A 10,474-nucleotide genomic window follows, 5' to 3' on the forward strand; every position below is an offset into this window, starting at 1 on the left:
CACTCAAGCACAATGACTCAGAGTACTAGGTCCACAACTGAAACGCACCAGTGCCCTGTAGATGCAGGAAACCCATGAAGCAGAACTGGTATGAAATAAACACAGGTACAAACACAATGACAACTGGTGACCAACGCTCTGCCTTCAAGTCAAGGAAGCCTGAAGAGTGACACCATGCCCAGCCTAGAAGGGGCAGCAACTATGCAGCCCCTGTCCCTTGCTGCCCCATGAACCAGAGGCCCTGTACTTCCGAGTACCCCATCTGTCAAAAGAAGCAGGAGCTCCAGATTTTTATGGGAAGATTCCCAATTTTTAAGTATTCTCAACTATCTCAGTTTTTGTGATCACTGTGCTGATCAAAACAAAACACAAGAACATATCTGTGGGTCATATTTTCCAACTCATGGGCCATCCGTTTACAAATTCTGACTCAGTTTCCGGGCCAATGTTTACTTGGTCATAAGTATGAGTGATATTTAATAATTCAGCTGAAATCTCATGAGCCCAGACAGATGTAGTGATACGCATGTTCAACCCGGGTCTCCCTTATCTCTCTTCCCCAGCAGTAATCGTGATCAGCAGACACTGGCCATTATTTACATAACCCAGATGCTTCCCCGTCCCCTGGCCTCAGGAATAACAAAGTGGTGCCCCTGTGACAGACCCCAACGTGGCATGCAGCACACAACACTGTGCTGCCGGGAGTTTCTGCTTCCTAGAGGATTGTACACCCTGAGCCAGCTGACCCCACGGAGCTCAACTTCAAGTCCTGGGGCTCTTTTTCATTACACTCCCGTGTTTCACTTCCATCTGCTCCCCATCCTGTTGCTCCTTCCCGCTCTCAATCCCTGAGGGATGGATCAACTCTCATCCTCCCAGACAAAGCCAGCACGCCCTGGGTTTGACCTGTTTGAAGAGCCATATGAAGGACAGCCACAGCCGGTGCCCCAAGTCCTGTTCCTCCAGTTGTCTGGTTGTTTGCACAGGGCTGGGCCCATTTGGTTTTTACATGAGGTGCCAGGTGAAGAGAAGCAAAATTTAAAGCAAAGAAGGCAGCCTCTAAGGACAGCTTCCTTGGTTTAAGGACAGCAATGACCAAGAGGGACCCTTTATAGGACCCAGGGCAACTGGAAGCTCTGGGGTCACTGTGCTTTGAAATATACATTATAAATGGCCCTTTAAGGTCCACATCCCTGCCCATGGCAAGGGAGGCATGGCACGACCAGTCCTCACCACCCACTCCTGCAAGCTCCACCACTTCTCAGCAGATACTGCCAAGCCCTCCCAAGCCCAGAGGTCCAGCTGCATCCACACAGATCTTCCCTGCACTTCATCTTCTTCCTCATCAAGCCTTCCGGCCTGCCACCCCCTTCACAAAGCCCCTTTCTCCAGGCCTTTCAACTCACCGGACACTTTCCTCTTTCTTCTCTTCATCCACGTGGGCCTCCCGGCCTCCAGTCCTCCTGACTGGTTCTTCCCACACCTTCCCTGGGTGTCCCCAACCAGACTACACCCCCATCAGAGCCATGTCACTATCTATCTACTTGCTCAGCAAATATTTATGAAGACCTAAACTGGAACAGCATTTCTAATTCAGCCCTTTGGTTATTTCACTCTTGTATTCAAATCCCCCACTCGCTCCCTCCAAAGCACCAAATACTCTGGCTGGAACTGGCATCCTCCAAAATCTGCTGCAACAGAGGAAGGGAGAGTCAGTCCCCTCCCCTTCCCCAACTGTGTGGCCTTGACCAAGACACTTCATCACTCTGTGCCTTGGTTCACTCAACTGAAAAATGGGGACCCCCAAGAGACCACCCTTCACAGGAGCCAGGAAAAAAAAATGCTCAGCACAGAGCCTGGTACTGTGAGGGCTTACTAAATATTGGTTGCTATTATTATCAATGTCATCATGATGATCTCCAAGTGATCACTTCTGCAAAGTCTACTCCTAGCAAAACCCACTTCCCCCATCCAGCCTAGAACATCCTCATCCCCCACAGTGCCTTCCCACACCATTCTGTCCCTGGCCCAAGTCTGTGGCATGCTTTCTGTTTATCAAGTGTTGTTTTGGATGCATGCCTCCCCTTCTGAATGGGAATGGCTTCTCTTGTGACAAGAAGAGCCATTCAAAGGCATCATCCTCCCTCCCAGACTGAACTGGACACTTCTGGGCCTCCATCCAGCACAGCTCCCTGTGTTCATTAGGAAGAACCCTGCCCACTCAACCATGATTTCTCCTAGGTGCTGACTGTGTGGTGCTGACACTCTTCTTGCAAACCCCTGGGTGACCTTAACAAACCATCCCCACTTCTGGGCCTCCGTTTCCTCATCTGTACAATGTGGGGGTGGGGGTGAGTTTGAGGAGCTCTGAATATGAAGAAAGCCCACAGCTAAGAGGTTATAGGACCCCAGAGCCCCATGGCTGGAACAACCATGCTCTTAAGCCATACCTGCCAGCAAGAATGGGCTTCCTCTTCCCTGCACCTCCAGGAAAATAAATATCAAGGCTAGTTTCCTGGAAGACGGCCCTTAGATTAAGTAGAGATTTTTTTTTAAGTGGAACCAAAACAAAATAATTCTAAATGCATGCTTCCAGAACTTCCCTTGAAAATGGTTAGATCCAAACATCAGTCACAAAACTAAAGAACCCAGTATAACCCAGGAAGCCTTCTCTGCTCAAATCCTGAAGCAGACAATCGCCCCTGATAAATCCTGCAGGATGCTCTGTGGACACTGACATTGAGGCCCCTCCGCAGGCCCTCCCACCCCCACTTACTCCTCAATGTGCCTGGTGTTACAAGAAAGGGCCTGTGTTTGCAAAAACCCTGGAATGAAAAGAATACATGGGCATGAGACTATGGCCAAGCCCTATAAGCCAGAGGGCTCAGGGTTAAATTAAAGAGGGGTTTTTCTCCCTTTTCAATTTGATAGAAGGATTCAGTGGCAGGTGCCAGGTCCTCACCAGCCTGCTAATAAGGGCAGTCATGAGACATGTTCTTCATCAGAGAGCTGAAGAGTCAAAGCAGCTCACAAGGCTGAAGTTCATGGATCTCATTTGAAAAAGCCTAAGAGGCAGAGGCACCTGTCTGATTATTTTGGTCATATGGCTGATCCTTACTTATGAGCAGAAGATTAAAAGGTTTGGTAAGAATCACATCTGTTTTCAGAATCATATTTTTAAATACAATAGGACACTTGGCTGCTTAAAGGAGAGCCAGGGACTTGATTGACACAATCTTTTTTTTTTTTAATTTATTTTTTAGTCGTAGTTGGACACAATACCTTTATTTTATTTATTTTTTTATGTGATAGTGAGGATCGAACCCGGGTGCTTGCTAGGTAAGCACTCTACCACTGAGCCACAACCTCAGCCCCAACACAATCTTATTCTAAATGTCCCAACAGTCCTTGGAAGCATGTACTGTAATTAATGATAGGAAACGAATGTCCAGTAAGGTTCAAAAAACTGCTCACATCAGACAACCAGAAGGTCTTAAAGCCAGGATCCAAGAGTTTCTCAACCCCCAAACCCTTGATGTTTGTGGCTGTAATTCTTTGGGGGTTGTCCTGTACACTGTAGGGTGCTGAACAGCATCCTGGCCTCTACTCAATAGATACCAATAGTAATCTTCCCCCTACCCCACCACCCCCAGTCCTGCCAATCAGAAAGTTCTCTGGGCATAGCCAAATGACACTTGGGGCAAAAATCCTCCCCAGTTAGGGAAACTTTTTCCTTCCATGTGCCATGATCATTTAGAGAACTAATCAAAGGCACACTTTCTATTCTTTAAAAAAAAATCTGGATTTTTCCTGAATCAGATTTAACATTTCTTCACTGTATATATATATATATAAAATTGAAAGTGAAAGAAGATGAGCATGTACCATTTCTACAGTTTTCTCCTTCAACTCAAAGCCTTGGTCAACACTCAGAAATGACCTACTGATGATCAACAAGTTCCACATTCTCTTTCAAACTCAGAAGAAGAGGCTGAATCTTCTAACCATAGCTCCACCCAAAGCTCTAATTCATTCAAATTACATTGACATACTAATGATCAATAACTAGAATCATCCCAAAATCCAAAATGACCACCTCCCCTAAATGCTAGAGGTACTAAACTTTTATATTAAATGACTTTTCTTATTATCACAAATGAACACACATCACAGAAAACCTGGGGAACCCAAGGTAAGTAAGAAACTTCTCTAAGACCCGGCTCAGCAAATCAAGCCTCTGTGGTATCAATGTCTTCAGGCGCCTTTGCCACCAGCAGCCGGGCAATGTCAGATTACCCAGAATTTACCCTCCTGAACCCTGCAGAAGCACCAGAATGAATCCTCCTTTCAGATAAGATGATTTTAGAGATATTTGGAAATAAGAAGTGGCTGGGTGTGCAACCCAGGGAGATGTGAGAGAAATGGAGGCTGCACAGCAAACACAAGTGACCCACCAAACCTGGAAAAGGAAAGCTGTGGTTTCAACATGGCAAACTTTCCCTGGCTTCCCCCAACCCCATTTAGAAGACACCAGAGGGTGAAGTGGCATTTGACCCCCACACACACACACACACACACACATCCCATCCCAGAACTTAAAGAGTAAAGTGTTCTAAGGAAACTCCTGGGGAGAAAGGCCTGATAACAGCAGTTACTTGCCTACAGGCGACAGCCCGGCATCTGTGCAACCCCACCAAATGTTTCCCAGTATTTAAAAAAATTAGGAGAAATCCCAATTTTCTGCTCCAATACACAGCCTCTTTGTTGACACCCCATCAGCTCTCCTTAAGGTACCAAGCAGTAGACACAGGGGATCCCATCAGAGGGTACACTACCTCCAGACCACCTTTCCCTCCTTCCAGTTTGATCCCCCGTCTTAAAAGGTGGAAATGATTCTGCAGACAGGGAAATAAGATTAAGTAGTATAGCAAGAAACACTTGCTCAACCTCAAAGAATAAATTTTTAAAAATACAAAACAGAGCAATGATTTGTTTTTGGTTTTGGGTTTTTTTGTTTGTTTGTTTGTTTGTTTGTTTTGTAGAACTGGGGCATTCTACCACTGAACTACAGCCCCAGCCCTTTTTTTAATATTTTATTTGGAGACAGGGTCTTGCTAAGTTGCCTAGGCTGGCCTCAAACTTGCTCCTGCCTCAGCCTCCCAGAGCCCTGGGAGCACAAGGGTGCACCAGAGGTGCCCAGCTAAAACAGAGCAATGAGATACCAAATTATACTCATCTGATGGAAAAGCATCAGAAAGTGAGGTAATAAGTATCAGATACAATGTGAGGGTCTAAGAACTAAGAGCATGGTAAGTAGGAGGGCACACTAGTATCTACTAAAGGAATTCCCATGCATGCACCAGAAACCCCATTCCCAGGTACATACACTAGATGCTCTCATATACCTCAGATCCTCAGCAGGACATGTCCAAGGATGCAGGCAAGTTAAGTGTGCACACAGGGAAGGAAATCAGGCTACATGTTGCAGACAATGCAGAAATGTGTCATGAATGATAAATACATTATAAAGGAAGAATCACCCACACTTACATACATGCACATATACTAACAGATTTCTTTGCATATCTGTATATGTACATATTTATAATTTACTTATTGAAATGAGCTCATATTACCCAGGTTGTTTTGTAACCTGTTTTACTCAAAAATATACAGCCAATATTATATCAGTGACATTATTTTTAACAGCTGTTAAAACCAGATTATCATCATTTACCAAATCAATGCTAAATGGTGGATACAAAGGTTATTTAAACTTTTTCACTATCAAACAGAACTGCTCCGAAAATGCCAAGATGCACACGCATTTTGGTTTCTTCTTCTAATCATTAACATTAGAAGCAAAGAATATATGTTGCAGTGTCCACTTTAGCAATGGAATTTTCTGATTAAAGATTTATATATTTTTCACTATAATATGTATTCTTTGCTTCTAATTTTAATGGTTTTCTTGGATCCATGTTTTTTCTGTAGTCTGACAAAGTGGCTCCTTCAGGGAAAACAGACAAATAGGCTAGGACTGCCACTTTATAAGCAATAATGCTACACTCTTCCCCCTCCATCTATGCCATGAGGATAATGAATGGGCATCACCCAAATTCCCATCTCACAGGTGTCCTATATCAGCCATTCATCTATTCATAGTAGACATCCTATTCTACATCAGCAATGGAAAACAGTTGGGAGTTCAACGTTCTTTTGCTAAAAATATCTTTATTAAATGCCAGCCTGTGGCTGGAACCACACCAGGTGTAAGAGAGACACAGAAGATTAAGGCCATCCCTGCTCTCAGGAGCCTTCAGCCTGGTAAGTCAGAGGGACACTTCAGCAACCCTCTGGGCTCCCAGGAGAAAATTTAAAAATGAGGTGTGCATCAGGAGCTCAGAAGGCCCTGAGGGAGGCTCAGACAAGGAAACACAGGAGGGAAAACAGCATGCTAGCATACTGGTGGTAGAGAGGATTGCAGGCAAGATTCTGAATGGGACAAGACACTCAGGCCACATGGTCCCCTTGGAGAACCCCTGGAAGCCCATCAGGGCAGAAGCAGTAAGCAGAGGGGAACTGGGCAGAGCCAAAATGGGGGCTTGAAAAGGAGACAGCACCTTTGTCACAAAGAGCCAGCATTGCCCCAGCATCTATGTGTTTGTATATGGGAGAAATGGGGGTGGCTGGTGTATACCTGGGAATGGGGTTTCTGGTGCATCCATGGGAATTCCTTTAGTAGATACTAGTGTGCCCTCCTACTTACCATGCTCTTAGTTCTTAGACCCTCACAGAATACCTGATACCAACATGCCAGCAGAAGAGGGAGGTTGGGCTAGCGAGAGTGGAGGATGGAGTCAGGAACCCCAGCCTGTGACTAAGGAGACAAAAGGGAAGGATGTAACCCAGGCAGAAGGCACAGCATGTAGGGACGCTTCATTGGGGAAGGTGATATGGGCAGAAGTGAGATGGTCTCAGGGAGACATGGGTGATGGGATTGTCAGAACTCAGTGCCTGCATGCTAAGAAGCTGGAGAGCAAACAGGTAAGGACACGGGCCAGCAGAGCAGGCATCTGGCAAGGATGATGAACCAAGCCTACAGAAGAATGAGGAAGGGGGAGCAGCCACAGAACACACCACCAAGTGTTGACCCTGCTTGGCCAGACAGACTTGTAGATGGTTCTAGATGCTGGTGATGACTTGTTCTATCCTTTGGACTGCAACTTCCTCATCTGCAAAGGAGCATTTGGGTACTTGGGTTCCATCAAAGTTCTTCCCAGCTATTAAAATGTTACAAGCTCTGGTCTAAATTGGAATCCAGGGTGGGTGGCAGCTATCCACCCAAACAATAACGCTTTACCAGGCAGAGGCAGATCATGACCATAGTCAGCTTCTCTTGTGATCACAGCTCTTCCACACTTCTAATTTTAACAGTTTCTAAGCTGCTCAAACAGGAGGCTCCATCCCCTCACATCTGGCCTCATGCTGCCTCCTTTTCTCCCCCACTCCTGGATAATAAAGAGCAGACGGGAAAAAATAGTTCAAATACCTTCTAAAAAATACACAGTCTTGTGAACTCAGCCTGTTTTAAACTAAATGTTTCAAATCTCCAGACTCAAAGCCGCTTGGGCATTAGCTTACTCCAACTGATCAATTAGGAAGTCACTAAATGACAATGTGCCTCTGTGGCATGCCCAAATCAGACACGGAGACACTAACATGAACTGGGCATCCCCACCCCTCAGTGCTTTCTGCTGAGTTTGGGAGCTGGGCTCTAAACACAGCAACCCAGCAAGGCAGGATGAAGGCTGTATTGAAGAATGCCCAAGAATACGGTTGGGGAGGACAGAATAGTAAAAGACAAGCCTGGCTTGGTGGTGCATGCCTTTAATTTCACCAACTTGGGAGGCTGAGGCAGGAGGTTCACAAGTTCAAAGCCAGTCTCAGCAACTTGGCAAGACGCTGTCTCAAAATAAAAAAATAAAATAAAATAAAAAGGGCTGAGGATGTAGCTCAGTGATTAGGCACCCCTGGGTTCAATCCCCAGTACCAAAGGGGGGGGGGGAGCAACAGCCTCTTTTGATTGTTCAGGAAAACTATACAGAGGAAGGAGAATGGAAGCTTGGTATCAGTGACCACGTGTAGTCTTGATAGATGCAGAGTAGGCTTCAGGCCAGAAATAGGAAAGCACAAGCCAGCACCATGGAACAACAGGAAAGGAGCAAGGGATGAGAGACAGGCTCAGAAGGGCTGGCTAAAGGGTAAGCTGGGGCCAATATGTAAGCACTCCAAATGCCATGCTTAGGTAGTTCTATGTCTAAATAGTAGCCAAAATGAGCCACTGCAGTTTGCAAGCAGTGGTGGAAGGGCAATGAAAAAGGTGGAGTGAATCCAGAAAACAGCAAGGAGACCAGCATAGCAAGGACAACATGGCCTGACCCAAGGCAGAGGATCAATGTGTATTCCTGTTCCCTACTCTCCATTTTCTCAGACCCCTGACTTTTAATCAGACTCAGAAGAAAAATCCTGGACTCAATGTCCCACAAAACCAAGAGCACACCTCAACAGACTGCTCCCAGCTCTGCCTTTCCCAGGTTTGCTTTCTGCTTCTACAATGAAAATGCTAATTAGAAGAGCAGACCCCTGGCCCCATACCCTCAGTGGCTATCAAATACCAAAGCCCAGTGTTTGAGGCAATGGGCAGAAAATAAATGACACACACAGATTTCCAGGTGTGGGGAGCAACCTGAGCAACAGGATGTATTTAGTTCATTTCCTACAAAAACAGGATTTCTTAGGGATTAGGGGGAAATGTCCACCTCACTATCCCAAGCACTTCCTAATCTCCCATATACTTCCTTCTTGACCTTGAGCAACCTACAAAAGCCTCTCAAGATCCATCATCCCCCTGAGAATGTTGACTGGAAAAGCTTAGTCAGGGGCATAGAGAGCTTCTGAATCCTCCAGTGATGGACAGACAATAAGACCACCAAGGGGCACCAAGCATCCCGAAATCCAGCACCAACCCTACGTGTAAAGCAGGCCTCTAACAGGCATTCTGAAGATGCCCCGTGCAACAAACTGTTTCTTTCTGCAGCAGAAAAAGAAGAAAGTGCATTGGGCATGAAGAATCTACAGATGAAATTCACAGAAGGGACAGCAAGATTGAAGTTAAAAGGACCTAAGTTCAAATTCTACCTCCACCACTGAGTTACTCAGGTAAGCCTCCTTTCTTCTGAAAATGTTTTCCTCATTTATGAAACAGGTATAAGAATAAACTCTTTGGACTGCTGTCAGAATTCAGAGCACTGTTGTTAGTACTAAGCATTAGCAGAATTAACAAATGGATTCCACTATTCTAAAAGAAAGGAGAGAAAAATTCTAAAACGTTCACCAAGAAAAAACAGATGTGGGCACCCAACAAGCCGAACCCACCCTGCCCAGGCAGGGAAGAGAGGTCCCTGGCTGGCGGGAGCACATCAAGATGACGAGATGGGGCGGAATAGAGCACCTGTGCGCGCGGCTCGGGCAGGCGCGGTGGCAGCAGGTTGGGTGATGCCACCCGCTCGGCCCATGGAAAATGAAGAGGGCGGCTGGACCCACCTGAAGACACGCAGCAGCAGGCAGGCGATGAGGAGGGCGCTGAAGGCGCACGCCACGATCACAGCAGCCTTCAGGGTGGGCAGGTCGCGGAGAAGGGTGGAGATGCGAGTCACCAAGGCATCGCCGCTGCTGTTGGAGCTGCCTCCACCCGCTGCCCCAACCCCGGGCCGGGTGGAGTTCCCCGGCCCGGGTCCGGGCGGCGGCCGCTCCTGGCGCTCGGGGTCTGGCTGCGGCGCGGGGGCGGACTCGGCTCTGCGGGCGCGGGCGGCGGGCGCGGCCAGGAGCGCGAGCAACAGCAGCGGCAGCAGCAGCAGAGCGGGCGGCGGAGCGGCGCGCATAGTGTGGACCGGCAGCGCGGGGCGCGCAGCTACCCCGGGTCCGCACCAACGCAAGGCCTGTGCCCGGGCTCCCGCGGCGGAGGCGACTGCGCGGTGCTGGGCAGGAAGCTGCGGAGCCCGGAAGAGCCCGCGCCGCCGCCACCAACACGTTGCACCGAGTCATTCGACGGGCTGCGGCCCCGCGTGGGCGGGGCAGGCCATCGGCCGGGTCGGGGCTGCGCTCCATCTGCTGATGGCCCGGGTCCCCCTGGACTAGGAACCCCGTGAAGAAGTAATGGGCTCACTGTCGTGTAAGCCTTATGCTGCACATTTCACGGGTTTTATTTCATTTAATTCCCGCAACTCCCTTTAGAAACAGGTATTCTGTTATCTTCGTTTGATAGTCCATTTCAGCACTTGAGAGCCAGCTCACAGCAACCCAGATTATTTCAGACTAAGAACCAAGGACGGTGGGACCTGGAGGTAAACCCTCTTTTTACACATCACAGTGAAGCCTCCATAGTGAAGTAGGCTGTCTGTCTGATGCTCTA

General features: G+C 47.6%; 1 protein-coding gene across 1 annotated transcript in view; it reads right to left on the bottom strand.

Annotated features, from left to right (window-relative positions):
- LOC110597660 (membrane protein FAM174B) overlaps positions 1–10,105 on the bottom strand; it is a 32,949-nt gene extending 22,844 nt beyond the window's left edge. Inside the window, exon 1 of the mRNA XM_078051219.1 lies at positions 9,607–10,105. Coding sequence (XP_077907345.1) covers positions 9,607–9,944 — 338 coding nt within the window. The 5' untranslated portion in view covers positions 9,945–10,105. The remainder of the gene's footprint in view (positions 1–9,606) is intronic.
- Between the last annotated feature and the right edge of the window lie 369 nt (positions 10,106–10,474).

This window comes from Ictidomys tridecemlineatus, chromosome 5, assembly GCF_052094955.1.
Source record: "Ictidomys tridecemlineatus isolate mIctTri1 chromosome 5, mIctTri1.hap1, whole genome shotgun sequence".
NCBI classification, from domain to species: Eukaryota; Metazoa; Chordata; class Mammalia; order Rodentia; family Sciuridae; genus Ictidomys; species Ictidomys tridecemlineatus.